We start from the raw sequence: 16,815 nt of genomic DNA, 5'->3' as shown, positions 1-16,815 counted from the left end.
TCTCAACTGAGGAATTCTTAGAACAACGAGGCACAGACCATCCTGCTCCTCAGGAGAGAGCGGGTGGGGCAGGAACTCCTCACTGTGGCGAGCTGCTTGGAGAAGCCATTAATGCCTGCAAAATGGCTTGGGAGTCACACGTTTTACCAGGTTTGGTGCAGCAGGGGAAAGGATGTTGAAAGCAGTTTTCCAGCCCAGACAATGACTCCAGGTCTGTAGGACTGCTATTAAAGTAGCCTAGCATCCCAGCAGCAACGACAGCACTGCTAAAGTGCCTGAAAACCCAGTTATTCGACTCAACATACTCCTGGGGAAAAATGCATTTAGGAACCAAGAGCAGCCAAGAGGTTCTGGTTCTTTTTCAAAGCAGCGCGTCCTGGGAAATACTACCACTCACAGGGAAGCCCTGAAAAGCCTGGTCTGCCCTTTTGTCTAGGACATCACATCCTAGCTCCACTGTGACTGCTGCACTTGGCCCTGCGTAGGACAACTGCCTGCCTTCCACCCTGACCCCAGAGGAAAGTGGGGACATCACGCAGGAAGCTCCGGGAGCCAGCAGATTAGCCAGCTCACAAAGATCCGTGTAATTTGCGTCTCGTGTTTCCAGTTTCATTAGTCCAGACAGGGCATACAGAGTTTTATGTGTATGTTACAGCTCATCAGAGAAAGGAAGGACCAGGGCTTTAATTTTCCAAGTAGTTGTCCACAATTAGTGCAGCATGACCCACGGAGGGAGAGAGGGAAACCCCAAAGGGATTACACCAAATGCTAGCTATCTCCACTTTACACTTCAGAAACAAAACCGCAATCCTGGGGGCAGGGGGGCAGGGTCCACACTGATTAACAAACCAGAGTCCCCTCTTAGGCTTCAATAATTGAAAATCAAGATCGTCCTTTTATAGTTAACAAAGTCAGTCCTCGGTTCCTTGCCTTTCACCTAGTCACTTGATATTCTGGCCTGGGAAAGGACTGCTTTCTGGCACACGGTCTGCCGAGGTACCAAAGGATGACTCCATCTGCCCCACTTCATCCCGTGAGCATGCTGGGGAGACGGAGCCGCCCCCTCTCCCTGGAGACCACTAGGCTGCTCACTCCTTTGCATCCGCTCAACTGGCAATCCTGGCTGCTCTGCCTCCCTTTCCATCCCCACGCTGACAGCTTGGTTATTAAATTCGGCATCCTATTTTAAGCCCAAAATTCTAATAACTCCTCAACCCTTGATTAACTTTAGGCACAGAGGCATCTGAAGATGACAGGGCAAGACCCAGCTCCCCCTCTGCATTTTTACCTCTGCCCTTCTCCGCTGAGGCTGCCACACCAAAAGCCGCTGAGCAAGCCCTGTGGCTTGGAGGCTGCTATGCAATTCAGAGAGAGGCTCTGAGGGCAGCAGAGAATGTTCTGTTTTAGGTTGCCAGAGCATACTCTTTCAGAGAAGAGAAAAACCCAGACTGCAGCCAGAGGGGACATACTGGCAGGCCAAAAACTCATGCAGGAAGCAAGCATCAAGCTCTCAGCAACAGATCAGAAGAAAGAAATGGATGAAAACGACTCTCTTAAGAGAGCACACCTTCCGAAGTCAATCAAACGCATGCTCCCACCTCCAGTAAGGAGGTGTGCACTTTCTCTACCAGCAAATCTCACACTCAAGTGGCTCAAACCCTTGCTCGATGCATAAGCAGCTCACTGACTGCATATACTGAGTTCTGAGCACCACAGAAAAAAAGCAGCTGTTTTCCAGAAATCCTCTCTCAGAGACCCACTGTCAGTTGCCAAAGGAGGTTAACCTGAACCGTCTGAAGAACTAGTGACCATACAAATCCCAGAGGTGCCTCAGCCCTCAGTAAAAATGGGAAGTGCCACCGTTTCCCATTTGCCCTCCGTGGGGTAGCCGCCAGTAATCGGCACACGCTTTGTAAGTTACATGTCAGAACAGTGACTCTAGCAACTCTGCCGATGACCCAGAGGGAACGGCGGCTCTCCTCATGGCATCGTAGAGTCGTGGGGGCTTTAGCAACGTCATCCCGAGATTCACTCCTTTCTTTCTTTCTTTCAGGTAAGGAAGCAGAAACGTGGAGAGACAGAGCCACCTCCCCAAAGCCACATGGTTACTTAGCAGCCCTGCCAATGGCATTCAGTCCTTCCAACTTCCACCTCCGCAGCCGGGCCGTGGCACTGAGGACAGGGCCCGCGATTTCCCAGCTTTACGAACAGAGCCCTTTGCTGCAGGGGCCCTCCCTGTCTACAGAGGTGTGTGCCGAAGCCTGAAGGAGTCTTCCCGAGATGCTACCAGGTAAAGCCACGGCCCATTCCTGACAGACAGCCGTCACCTGGCAAGGCTGGGGTGCCAGGAGACTGGTGATGGGGGACTGAGCCTGCCTCCCAGGGCTACCGCTGCCAACACAGCAGCAGTACTGGGACACCACGTGGGCTGGCATTTGGCTTTCTCTTCTACTGCTAACAGATGCCCTAATTCCACAGCTCCATCTAAATCAGAAGAAAAAGGGCACTTGAGTCTTATGTTTGACTCAACAGAAAAGTTTGTCTCACTAACATATTTTATGGAAACAAAGAAGAAAAGAAAAAGGAAAAAAAAGAGGAGAGTTAGTATATCCATTAAGAGTAAAGAAAGCCTAGATCCAGGATAATGTGTGTCCACGTTAGCTCAGGTTATGCTGCTTTGGTTTACAGAGAGCTGGATGTGACATCCTAGGCAAACGCTCAGGGCTCTTACAGATTCCCTCAGCTCAGTGCGTTCTGTGGGGAAATCACTCAGGCTAACAGCTCTGACAGCTTCCGCTTGCCTTACATTCCGAACCTCTTCATGCCTCTGCAGGGCTCAGAGGCAGATGACCAGAGACAGTGTTCTCATCCAGGTGAACCAAGGCACAAACCTCTCCAGAAGCTTCTTCTGGTGGAGTCTGGAATAGAACTGCAATCCCTCCAGACTCTTGGCTCTAAACTATTAGGCCTCACAGGGGAAGAGAACCACATTTAACTATATGGTAAGAGTGGATCTGACTAGTGTCAGTACAACCACAATCAATACTGGGTCAATTCTAGCTTCCAGAAACTCGCAAAGCTCCATGGTCTGGGACTAGGGGGTCTTGTGGGTCCCCAAACACCAAAACAAAAATAAAATTCAAGTAAAATCCATTAGAAAGGGCCCATAAAAGAGCATGAAGATGTTTCTCCAAGACTTAACCAACGTTAATGTCTATAAAATGATCTGTGAAAGAGGATGTCAGCTATGGCTTCTTTTTGGTTAGAACAGAGAGCAACTTGAAAATCCACTAGCGCTTATTATGCCGTATTAGAGAAATCCCAATCCACCCATAATTTCCAATTCATATCTACATGCCACCAAAGATGGCAGTAAAGGGATCAGACATTAAAATGCAGAACCTAAATGCGTACCTTTCAAAAGCAATATTTTTAGTATCGAGGCTGGTGTTAATGACTGGGCTCGTGAGCCGTCTCTCAACTTCCCTACTTTTTGGCTTCATCAAGTCCAGGGTGAGGCGCTCCATTTCTTGGGACAGGTCAAAGTGCTCGGTGGTGACCACCCTGTCATCATGGTTGACTTCCATCAGCTCCGCCCGGTTGTCTGTTAACGGAAACAAGAGCGTAACTAAGGGCCATGCCAGCAAGATGCAAAAACAAGGAAGCCTCAAAAGTTAAAATGCATTGTCTTTCACATTTGCCCCCCACCAAGGGCCACCTACCAGATAAAACCTGAATACTATGATTACTGACCACCTACTTACATGGGGACTATCCAGCCAGTTTGCCACAACCCACAGGAGGCTCGGGGCCGTCTTCCCCAAAGTTGCAGACATTTACAACAATATGCATTATTTGTTAGCAATACATCTGTGTACTTTTTAAAATATACCATTTACACAATTAACATAAATCATTTATGCACAACATTGGGCTGACAATGCCACTTTTCTCACCCTCTGATAGGAGGATCATGCCTTCTTACAGAGGGGATATAAAGAGATACAAGACAGAGTCTCAAATTCTGGGCTCAGGAATGTGGGACATTCCAAATGGTGACAGTGTTTGGTGGTAATGATAGGGGCTAGAGAATGAACAGAACTATCCAAAGTGTTACAGCTCCTTTAGAATTTGTCTAGCAGGCTTTCCGGTCCTTACCAGAACACCCCTTAAAAACAAACAAACAAACAAAAAAACCCCCAGAGAAACAGAGAGAGAGAGAGAGAACTATCCAAAAAAGAAATAGAGGAATTGAGAGTTGAATAATTAACAAGAATAACCAACAAAAACAAAAAACATAAAACACATGCCCCAGACAGTATCAGATAAGGTACAGGAATGCAAACACATTTTGATGGTTAAAAATCACTCTTGTCGGGGTGCCTGGGTAGCTCAGTCAGTTAAGTGTCTGACTTCAGCTCAGGTCATGATCCCACGGTTTGTGGGTTCGAGCCCCGTGTCTGGCTCTGTGCTGACATCTAAGAGCCTGGAGCCTGCTTCGGATTCTTTGTCTCCCTCTCTCCCTTTCTCTGCCCCTCCCCTGCTCAAGCTCTGTTTCTCTCTCTCTCTCAAAAAGTAAATAAACAAAAAAAAAATTAAAAATCACTCTGTCACTTAGTGTGAACAGTGATTATGAAAACTGAATAGAATCACTCACCTTCTCCCTTAAATATAAAACTGCGCCTCCCTCTTATCCAGCTCATGTTCTCAAATCCCAGCAACGTGATATCCACACGCAGTTTGGCACCACTTTTCCAAATGCGACAGACATCATTCGGGCATATTCTGGAAACCAAGGGCACTGGAGAAGAGAAGTGTACTACTGAGGAAAAACTCGAGGGCCAAGCAGAGCACACAGGCCCAAGGAATCAGGATTCCAGCTTTAATAATAAAAAGACAGGAGCGGCATGCATGACGGTGACCCTCAGAACTGGGTGTGGCTCCCCCACTTACAATAGGGAAGCCACTTTTCAAAACTAAAAATGGACCTTTTGTTCTGTAGCTCTTTATGGAGGTGCAGATGTGTCTTTGTCCAGACACATGAATTTCCCAAGGACATCCCTGATCCCAACACGGACCTGTCTTTTTGACCATCATCAGGGCTACCGAATGTGTCCATCTGGCCTTCTTGCTCACATATGCTGCTCCTACCACGTCGCTGTGCCCTAACACACTGGCATATCCGCCCCTCAAAATATCAAGCCTAAAATATCTGAAAAATGCAGATATTTGCATGAGAGAAGAACTTGTAAGTTTTCCAGAAGAACCTGAAGTTCTCTTCTTTCCCATACTTTTTTACTTCATTTAAATGTTTCATTACGAATGTGACTTCTTGCCTGGAAGGGAAGTCAGAGTGAAATGGCTGGCAGCCTGGGAGTTAGGAGCTGTTATTAACTGATCTACAAGGAATAAAAGTGGAACATCTATGAAAATTACTGTCAGTCACTTTGCCTTACATAAGATTTTGGAGCAATACATCCACTTTGTGAAAAATCAAGCTATTCCAACATCCATCTCCTCCTCTTCTTTCTAATAACAAGTTTAAAAGAAGCAAGTTGAACCACATTAGGAAATGAGTAATAAATTACGGTAAATCTTCTTACTAAAATTGTAGCCATTTAAAGTGACATCTTAAAAAACTAATAATATGGACAAGTGTCTCCTATTAAGTGACAAAAAGTGGAGAAAAAACTGTCTCTATATTATATTTACAGATACTTGGGAGAAAAATCTCTGTGCGTAGGGGCAAAAACGAGAAGGAAAATATCCAAAGCATTAACAGCTTAAGTTGTGCTTAAGTGAGACTATAGGTGACGGTTTTTCTTTATTTTTTTACTATGCGTTTCTTAGACTTAAAAATATATACACATTAAAATCTTAGAAAGGAAAAATAAACTTCTATTCAGGGTCAATACATCTGGAAACAAATAAATTTTAAGCCCAGAGCCACTCACCCCAGCTGGTGAATTCCCATTTCATCTGCACATAGAAATCCGGAGCCTGAAGGACAAAGGTTTAAAGTAAATGACCCTTGGCGCTATAAACTAAATGCAAACATGGTAAGGGTTAATGAGGTTTTAGAGGGGGAGGAGGAGAGAACAGAGAAAATAAGAAGAAACATAAAATGCAAACCCGTCAAAAATAAGTGCTTATTTTATACGCAGGCTGATATTTTACCTCGATATAAAGTATGTCTAGACAGTCAATAAAGTTAACTGAAGGCAACAAGGTTAGAGGGGGATAAAATCAAATCTGATTTAGGACAGTCTGGTTCCTAACAGTAGCAGAGAGATGAGCCTGGAAGATGGGCTTACGCACTGCCATGCAGTGTGGGTAACAGACTGTCCTGGGCAGCGAGAAAGGAATGTCAAGTCCATCTATTCTACGGGGAACTTGACTGTAAAAGTTTGTGTGCTGGCAAGTGCTTCATATTCACTGGACCTCGAAACCAGAAGAGGCTGCCAGACATCACTTCCCCAGGAAATTGATTTTCCCTCCAGTTAAGAGACTTCTGCCCTCATTTTCCTCTTAAACTTTTAGTACTTGGCTTTATAAAATTTTACACCACCAGAGCAGCCCTGTTTTAGGATGACTTTCTGACCTACCATGAATTCTGTAATTTTCTTTTAATGTTTATTTATTTTTGACATAGAAAGAGTGTGCACACATAGGGGGTTAGGGGGTTGGGGGTGGGGAGGAGGAGAGAGAAAGGAAGACAGAGAATCCAAAGCAGGCTCGGTCAGCACAGAGCCCGATGTGGGGCTCGAACCCACCAATGAGATCATGACCTGAGCCAAAGTCGGATGCTCAACCAACTGAGCTACCCAGGCGCCCCTGACCTGCCAAGAATTTTTACAGAAGGTTCTTGGAGAGCTCTTAAGAAGTCCAGCAGTTACCATCCAAGAAGAGAAATGCTAGAAATCCCAGATGTTGTTCTGTTCCTTCCCACCCCCGTGGTTTGTCACAGTTTTTACAGGACAGGACAGGAAGGGCAAGGATCTAGCCTAGAGTAAAACCAGAATTCCAGTGATGGGCAAAGGCCCTCTGAGGGGCAGCACACAAGAAAAGGTGGGCTTGTTTTAAGGAGACTGTTGAAAGACAAAATGTCAACCACAGCATCTCGTGCCACTGAGCACACAGGTCATTCACAGGCTGTCTACACCTTCAAGCAGAGAGCACAGTACAATGCAGTTTACTGCTATGGATCAATACAGGTAAGAAAAGAAAGTCCTTTACACTGAATTATTTATTTATTTTTTTTTATTTTATTTTTGGGACAGAGAGAGACAGAGCATGAACGGGGGAGGGGCAGAGAGAGAGGGAGACACAGAATCGGAAACAGGCTCCAGGCTCCGAGCCATCAGCCCAGAGCCTGACGCGGGGCTCGAACTCACGGACCGCGAGATCGTGAGCTGGCTGAAGTCAGACGCTTAACCGACTGCGCCACCCAGGCGCCCCTACACTGAATTTTTTAAAAGAGGGTGAGTCCACATTAAGTCATTTGCTGTTTTGCTGAGTGGGCAGATGTGTTTTTAGTTCCTCCTCCGGTACGTTAGATAAGAAAACAATAAACCCACTTGGTCTTTGCACACCAGACACAACTGTTTAAAAACAATGCATACAACCATTTCGTATTTCATGGAAGGATTCATGCAGCCCATGAAGAAGGAGTATCTCTAGGAATGCTTTTGCTTGAGTGTCATACAAATATGTCTTTAAAAAAGAGTGCTCACAGCAAAGGAAACAATCAGTAAAACTAAAAGGCAACCAACAGAATGGGAGAAGATATTTGCAAACAACATATCAGACAAAGGGTTAGTATCCAAAATCTATAGAGAACTTATCAAACTCAACACCCAAAAAACAAATAATCCAGTGAAGAAATGGGCAAAAGACATGAATAGACACTTCTCCAAAGAAGACATCCAGATGGCCCAACTGACACATGAAAAAATGCTCAACATCACTCATCATCAGGGAAATACAAATCAAAACCACAATGAGATACCACCTCACACCTCTCAGAATGGCTAACATTAACAACTCAGGCAACAACAGATGTTGGTGGGGATGCAGAGAAAGAGGATCTCTTTTGCACTGCGAACTGGTGGGAATGCAAACTGGTGCAGCCACTGTGGAAAACAGTGTCGAGGTTCCTCAAAAAACTAAAAATAGAACTACCCTACAACCCAGCAATTGCACTACTATGTATTTATCCAAGGGATACAGGGGTGCTGTTTCAAAGGGGCACGTGCACCCCCATGTTTATAGCAGCACTATCAACAATAGCCAAAGTATGCAAAGAGCCCAAATGTCCATCAATGGATGAATGGATAAAGAAGATGTGGTGTGTGTGTGTGTGTATATATATATATATATATATATATATATATATATATACACACAATGGAGTATTATTACTCGGCAATCAAAAAGAATGAAATCTTGCCATTTGCAACTACATGGATGGAACTGGAGGGTATTATGCTAAGTGAAATTAGTCAGTCAGAGAAAGACAAAAATCATATGACTTCACTCATATGAGGACTTTAAAAGACAAAACAGGGGAACATAAGGGAAAGGAAACAAAAATAATATAAAAACAGGGAGGGGGACACAACAGAAGAGACTCATAAATATGGAGAACAAACTGAGGGTTCCTGGAGGGGTTGTGGGAAGGGGGATGGGCTAAACGGTTAAGGGGCATTAAGGAATTTACTCCGGAAATCATTGTTGGAGTATATGCTAACTAATTTGGATGTAAATTTAAAAACATTTAAATTAAAATTAAAAAAAAAAAAGAGTGCTCGGATAACGGGCAGTGACTGGCTTACTCATCGCAAAACTGTTCCTTTCCTCAACAGAGCTGTTAATTTTTCTCAAGAAATACATTGACTAAAGCTGTGCAGCGGACTTATCTGGCAAATATCTTTGGAGATATTTTGGGAAGCTCACTCATGTGCTTAAATGGAGAATAAATGACAGGAAGATTGAGGCACAGGTCCTTTCTTGTCTCCTGTTGCCCTGAGAATATTGCACAACTGACTCCTAAGAACGTTGCTGCAGGTAACAAAGACTGTCTGAAAAATGGCAGCCGTCATGCAAAATGGTCGATGAGCCTGGAGGCAAACTGCTATAAAAATGACCCTCGAGCATCACAGAGCCCATAAACCTTAATTCACAGATAACTGTCATTACTGGCCAAAAGCCACTGGGCTGTCAACAAATGAAGCCAACAGATTTGAAGTCAAAAAATGCTAATGGCTGGAGTCAACAGGTGTGGCAAGGAGAAGGTGCACACAGACATCGGAGCTCACGGGCCCTGGAAACCCCGGTACAGTAACCAATGCTCATCACAATTTCCTCAAGATGACCTGTGCTCAGAAGGCCACTGTTAAGAAGACGAGCACCCAGACAAATTAGTTGATGTATATTTGTCTTAAGCTATCATGTTTAAGTAGCACTTAAAAGGGTAGGTCTAGTGACCCAGAAACGTAATTTGTGAAAGACCTCATACATTTAGTAGATAAGCAACAATACTATTTGGTATTAAACAGAGCATGTTTATGACTCAAAAACTCTCACGAAGGTACACGTGGATGTCCAATTGTGTCTCCGGCTATGCTGTCAGCAATTGACCCACATTATGGCATCGTCAGATTTTTATGGATACCTCGAGAATCTTCTGGAGCAGCTCAGGCACCCCTTCCAGGGCCATGGACGTGTTGTGGTAGTCCCGGTGCTGCAGAACGGCGCACACCATCTCGGGGTCACCAGTGCTCACAGCCTCGTGTAAAACTGGAAACCAAAATGGTGAAACGTCATCGCCCAGTAGTCTCATGCTCTCTGACAAATTCCTCAGCCAGTCTGAAAAGAATCTACAGATCAAAGACTAACATTTTCTTCAGAGACACAGAGGCTACAGTCCCACCTCACTTTTATGACCATGGCTGCTTAAAGCTAGCTCTTAACAGTGAAAAGAAAATACGGCACTCGTAGCCTCTTGATCAAACCAACTTCAATCCTCCCCCCACACCCCCTTTCTTCCCACTGGTTCTGAAATCCTGCGTGTCTTCAGAGAGCTGAGCTGGCTTTATCTGTGTGATCGCACAACTGTGGTCACATGGGGATCGGGCAGGTAGGGCTTATGCATCTCCTTGTTCAGCCAACATAAAATCACTCTGACCGACAGTATGATAGATAGCTTGCAGTCAAGTGAAATGCCAGGGTTTCACTGGAAAAGGCTACTTTTAGCCATAATTTGTTTTTGATTTTGCCTATGCTGACAGATTCACTGGAGTTAACATCACATTCCTCAGAGGGAGTCCGGCCTCCATACTCGTGTATGGTACAAGGGTTTGTACTCAGAGCTGCTTTCTGGATAGGAGTCACCCTCTACTGAGGGCTTCTGGCCCAAGACACAATTCTGACCATCGTGCTGCAGGCCAGCCAGCAAGCCTCCAAGGCCCTCATCAACTCACCCCGGTCCCTGGTCCCAAGAGAGAAAGAGTCTTAAGGTAAAGATAACCTGAGGACAACTATAATTGGGACTGGCCTTTATTCAGTTTGGTTTCAGATGAAAGCAAAACAAAAGGTTTTCAATTTGATTTTAAAAGTATACTTGCCTGTCCATCCCTCACGATTTTCTTTTGTAACATCTGCTTTATGTCGGAGCAAGACTCTAGCAGATTCCAAATGTCCCAGAGAAACAGCAAGGTGCAGTAAGGTTCGACCTCGTGGATCCAGAGCCTCCACATTCTGTGAAGTAAACACTAGTGTTTACAGGATCGTATACTGTATATCATATCAAAACATGGAAATGTGTTTAAGAGATAAAATTTAGTATAAAAATCGGGGCGCCTGGGTGGCTCGGTCAGTTAAGTGTCCAACTCTTGATTTCAGCTCAGGTCATGATCTCACGGTTCGTGAGTTCAAGTCCCAGGTCAGACTCTGAGCTGGCAGTGCAGAGCCTGCTTGGGATTCTCTCTCCCCCTCTCTCTGCCCCTCCTGCTCACGCTCTCTCTCAAAATAAATAAATAAGCTTAAAAAAATTTTAATTTAGTATAAAAATAGAAAATAGAATTTACACATTAACTACAGAAATATGTAGGAAAATGAATGCTTGCACATGGGCATGGTTGAAATATTAATTTGGCTGTAAATAAAGATGATAACTACTGAGTTCATTTTTCTATAAAGTTAAATGCCTAATAAATAAGCGTTGGCTATAAGCCTCAGATAATGAAACACATCTTTTGCTCTCAACGGCACTCAAAGTAAGACTAAGTAAAGGCTAGGAGCTTTCATGAAATGCAGCCACCCTCTGACACAGAACATGGGGGATTTCTCAAGCATATGACAGCACTCAGGTCTAGAACAGGAAGTGTAGGACTTCAAGCAAAACTGAAAGTTCGGAAGATAATTTGGGTCAGAATAAAATTACATTCTCTAGCTGGGTTCCCACCAAAACGCCACTCTCATTACTCTGAACGGATTTCCAAGCGCCCTAACGTAGCACCATCCACGGGTCCTGTGACACATGACCTGCCAGGCGTGTATGTGGACATATTTATAGGTAAATGTGAGAACAAGCACATGCCGTTTTGGTCCATTTCCCCTTGAAGGTTTACTTCCCCGTGCCAGACACAGCGGTTTGGCTTTCGCTCTTTATGCCTATTCCGGCCTGCCCTCTGCCACCTGCCTTGGGTGGCCAGAGCCAAGTGGCAGTTTCTCTGGCAGGAGCTCAGTCTGAACGCTGAATGCTGCCTTCCAAAGATGACACTGAACGTTCTTCCAAGGACACAGTAAACTGCCATGGGACTTTTGGGATATAAAAGTGCCATCTACTTCTTAGAAGTGCTTTCTCTTGATTTGAGATGCCAGTTGCTACGCAGCCTCCACAGATACCCAGAACATGCCACGTACTGGCCATAGGGGAGGAGGGCAAACAGAAGGAGGCAACTGCTGTCCACCAGCTACTGAACTTCCCTGCTTTGCTAATTGCATCATGGCCACTCTGCAGTGAAGACAGGAACTGTTATCGAGGAATAACAGCAGTGGCGGAAGGCATTCTGCTGAGTGAACACACGTCCTCCTGGACCAATCCCAGGCCTCAGTGTTCTCTCAGGCACTGGAATACCAACACATCTCCTGGCATGGGGCCCAGGGCACCTCCCAGGATTCCCTGGCTTTTCCCAAGGGTATGGCTTGTCTATCTCACCAAAGACTGAGAATTCCAAAGGGCCAGATCCAAGTCTCATATTTCTTAGCTTCCTCCACCACCCTAGTCTCTACTCGGCAGTAAATCATTGTTTTTAAAAAAGTAATACAGCTAAGACTTTTAACTGAGTTGAAGTTTAGCAGGAAAGAAATAATTAGCAAATTCATTATTTCCTTACACATCTGTTATATAGACTGTTTTCTCACCGAACAAGTTCAGTCTACAGGAAAGGTGTTGGGTTTAGGACACGGTCTGACATACAGGAAATGCTTAACAATATTTATCACAGAAACGGGGAAATTCTACCTAATGCAGTTCACACCCCAGGACAAAACTAACATCTCAGACTAAGGATTGACACCCAAGCTCCTGGGCAACCACTAGATATGATGTGTAAAATCAAAGCCAAATACACTAAGTTGTTGGCTCTTTCCTATTTTGAACCACAGGTAAAACCATATGTATGAGATGGACAGCAGCACATTGTGTATTTTGCTAATTGTAGCTCTGAAGGACCTCATGTGTCTCTTTCTCCTTTGAAAGGAGAGAAGGAAAGAAGAATACTACATTATGGTGACTGTTATGAAAAACAGTGGATGACTGTGCCAGGGGCACCTGGGTGGGCTCAGTCAATGAAGCATCCAACTCTTGATTTCAGCTCAGGTCACGAACCCACGGTTCGTGGGTTCGAGCCTCGTGCCTGGCTCTGCAATGACAGTGTGGAGCCTGCTTGAGATTCTCTCTCTCTCAATCTCTCTCTCTCTCTTTCTCTGCCCCTCCCTGACTCATGCTCTCTTTCTCCTTCAAAATAAATAAACTTTGAAGTTTTTTTTTTTTTTTTTAAACACTGGACGATTAAAGTAGAAATTAGCAAAACAGGATAGCAAATCAATACAGAAAAATCAACAAAACCAAAAATTGGTTCTTGGTAAATATCAACAAAACTGACAAATTTTCAGCTAGTTTGACCAAGAAATGAAAGAGAAAAGACTCCAGTTACTGAAAGGAGGAATGAAAGAGGGGATATCACTACCAACTCTACAGAAACACAAAATATTTAAAAGGAATACTATGAACAACTGTATGCCAACTGAGTAACAGAACTTAAATGAAAGGCACATATTCCTAGACAGATACAAACTAGCAAAACTGACTGAAGAAAAAACAGAAAATCTTAACAATTTCTAACAAGTGACTGAATCAGTAATTTTTAAACTTCTCAGGAAAAAAAGTCTCAGGCCCAGATCACTTCACTGGTGGATTCTACCAAACATTCAAAGAATTAATATCAATTCTTCACAAACTCTTCCAAAAAAATGGAAGATAAAGGAAAACTTCCCACCTCACTGTACGAGCCCAGTATTATCCTGACGACAAACGCATCACAAAAAAAGAAAACCACAGCCCACTACCTCTTACAAACATAGATGCAAAATCCTCAACAATATATTAGCAAAACAAATTTAGCAACACATAAAAAGAGCTGTTCAACACCAGGACCAAGTGAGATTTATCCTGAATGCAAAGGTGGACTAACATCTGATGATTAGTGTAATATATCATATCAATAGGATAAGATAAAATAAAAAACGCATTATCATCTCAGTAGATGCATGTGAATGTGCTCTGAAATACTAACCTTCAAAGATGATGGTATTAGAAGTGGGGCCTCTGGGAGGTGCTTAGGTCATGAGGGTGGGGCCCTCATGAGTGGAATTAGTGTCTTAGCAAAAGAGACCCCAGAGAGCTTGCCAGCACCCCTCCCACCATGTGAGGACACAGCGAGAAAGCTACTGCTAGGAACCAGGAAGAGAGCCCTCTCCAGCCACCACACCTAATCTGCTGCACCATTTTCTTGGACTTAGAGCCTCCTGAACTGTAAGAAATTAATTTCCATTGTTTATAAACTATGCCGTCTATGGTATTTTGTTACAGCAGCCCAAACAAGACTAAGCTCTAAACTGATCATAAGCCCAGGGCACCTGGCTGGCTCAGGCAGTTAAGCATCCGACTCTTCAGCTCAGGTCATGATCTCACGGTTCGTGAGCACACAGGCTGCTTGGGATTCTCTTTCTCTCCCTGTCTCTCTGTCTCTCCCCAGCTGGTGCTGGCTTGCTCGCTCTCTCTCTCTCTCTCTCTCAAAATAAATAAATAAACTTAAAAAAAATAAATTGAGGGGCGCCTGAGTGGCTCAGTTGGTTAAGTGTCAAACTTCAGCTCAGGTCTTGATCTGGCAGTTCATGAGTTCAAGCCCTACATGGGGCTTTGTGTTGACAGCTCAGAGCCTGGACCCTGCTTCACATTCTGTGTCTCCCTCACTCTCTGTATCTCCCCAGCTCATGCTCTGTCTCTCTCTCTTTCTCAAAAATAAATAAAGATTAAAAAAGTTAAATTAAAAAAAAATAAGTTGATCATAAACCCAAATGTAAGAGCTAAAACAACAGAACTCTTAGAAGAAAAATAGGAGTACGTCTTTGTGACCTTGGGTCAGGTAAAATCTAATCAGATACAAAACCAAAAGCATAAGAGACCAAAGAAAATACAGACAAACTGCACTTCACCAGAACTGAACACTTTTGTACCTCACATGATATCATAAAAAAGGTAAAAACAAAAAACAAACAAAAAAACATTCCACAGAATGGGAAAAAAATAGTTTCAAGTCATTTATCTGATAAGGGGCTAGTATCCAGAATATATGAAGAACCTTAACTTCTCCAGAATAAAAAAGACAAATAACCCAATATTTAAATGAAAATAGAATCGGAATAGACATTTCTTCAAAGAAGATATGCCCGTGCAAAGAAGTACGTGAAGAGAGATTCAATTTCACTAACCACTCGGGGAATGTCAATCAAAACTGTAGTGAGGTAGCACTGCACACCCACTAGGATGACTGCAGTCATGAAGACTAGCAAGTGTTGACATGAACGCAGAGCAGCTGGAACCCTCACACACTGCTGGTGGGAATGTAAAATGGGCGCAGCCAGTTTGGAAAAACAATCGGCAGTTCCTCAAAATGTCAAATATAGGGGCGGCTGGGTGGCTCAGCTGGTTAATCACCCAATTTCAGCTCAGGTCATGATCTCGCGGCTCGTGAATTCGAGCCCCGCGTTGGGCTCTGCGCTGACAGCTCCAGCCCCTGGAGCCTGCTTCAGACTCTGTGTCCCCTCCATCTCTCGCTGCCCCTCTCCTGATCTCTCTTTCTCTCTCAAAAAGAAACAAACATTAAAAAAAAATTTTACTAAAAAAAAAAATAACTCGAGTGTGGGTTAAAAAAAAAAAAAAGTCAAACATAGAGTGACCATATGACCCCACAATTCCTCTCGTATTTACCCAAGAAAAAGAAAAACACACTCATATGAAAACTTATACACAAATGTGCATAGCGGCATTATTCATATAGCCAAATAGTGGCAGGGGGGAACAAAAATATCCATCAGCTGGTAAATAGATAAACAAAATGTGGTACACCCAGACAATGGAGTATTATTCGGCCATAGAAAAGAATGAAGTACTGATAAATACCACACGTGGATGAACCTCCAAAACGTGCTACATGAAAGAAGCCAGACACAAAAGGCCACATACTGTATGATTCCATTTGTAGGAAGCATCCAGAACAGGCAATCTATAGAGGCAGCAAGTAGATTCGTGGTCGCCTGGGGCTGAAGAAGTTGAGGGGAAATCGGGAGTGATTCAGGGGGATGGGGTTTCTTTTTGGGGTAATGAAGATGTTCTGGAATTTGATAGTGGTGATGGTGACACAACTCAGCTAATATACTAAAAACCACTGAATGATACACTTTAATGGGTGATTATATCTCAACAAAGATGTTTAAACAAAAACCTACGTAAAAAAAAAAAAAATCCTACGTATGTATGTGCTTTATGTAATACGTACAACTAACCTATTATCTATATACTGTTTAACGAATTGCTTAATTTTGGTTGGACTTCAGTTTGCTCCCTTGTAAACTGGGAACAATAAAAAACACCTACCTTACAGAGTTCTTACAAGAGTTAAGGCACAATACTTAACCCCGTAGAAGCACTAAGAATTAGCTCTTATTATCATACACCCACATATGGAGTTTCATATAAGCTGAAACTTTCTCCCTAACAGGGATCTGTTCAAATTTCATTACCGTTAATATAAGGGTCTCCAACCAACGACATTAGCTCGGTGGGTGAGAGCTTTTGGAATTAAACTGGAATTCACATTGGAAGCTGATCACTTTGGTTTTTCCTTTAGCTTTCTTCAATCATGAACTGTACCAAATTAAAAATGCTCACCTCTTTAAATTATAACAGTTCCCCCAAAGAGGAACAGGAATGAGAGTTCTGCACATCTCCTTCCTATGTGCTAATTTAAGCCCACTAACTTTGCTTGCTCCAAGCCTTGTTTACATCCTGCCGCCCTCCGGAGGCAGGAAGAGGCCAAGCTTTGAGTGTAGGCTGCAGAGCCAGATGACAGGCCCGCTTCCAGGCCCTGACTGGCCTCAGGTGAATTTCTCAAACCTTCTTGGCCTCCCCACCGCACCTAGCACCTCGCATGAAGCAAGTGCTTCATAAACTTTTACTGTGACCTCTTG

General features: G+C 43.8%; 1 protein-coding gene and 1 non-coding gene across 2 annotated transcripts in view; one reads left to right on the top strand and one right to left on the bottom strand.

Moving 5' to 3' along the window:
- ANKRD13A (ankyrin repeat domain 13A) overlaps positions 1-16,815 on the bottom strand; it is a 32,928-nt gene that overhangs the window by 11,629 nt on the left and 4,484 nt on the right. Inside the window, exons 2-6 of the mRNA XM_042909716.1 lie at positions 10,626-10,758; positions 9,674-9,798; positions 5,955-6,000; positions 4,658-4,801; positions 3,415-3,604 (exon numbers count right to left, since the gene is read on the bottom strand). Coding sequence (XP_042765650.1) covers positions 3,415-3,604; positions 4,658-4,801; positions 5,955-6,000; positions 9,674-9,798; positions 10,626-10,758 — 638 coding nt within the window. The remainder of the gene's footprint in view (positions 1-3,414; positions 3,605-4,657; positions 4,802-5,954; positions 6,001-9,673; positions 9,799-10,625; positions 10,759-16,815) is intronic.
- LOC122204297 lies at positions 4,109-4,170 on the top strand. Its single transcript, XR_006195596.1, has one exon. It is a non-coding gene; the product is annotated as a U7 small nuclear RNA (small nuclear RNA).

The sequence above is a fragment of the Panthera leo genome, chromosome D3 (assembly GCF_018350215.1).
Source record: "Panthera leo isolate Ple1 chromosome D3, P.leo_Ple1_pat1.1, whole genome shotgun sequence".
Classification (NCBI taxonomy): Eukaryota; Metazoa; Chordata; class Mammalia; order Carnivora; family Felidae; genus Panthera; species Panthera leo.
Note: the sequence above shows the minus strand (reverse complement) of the source record. Positions and strands in the feature narration are given on the sequence as shown.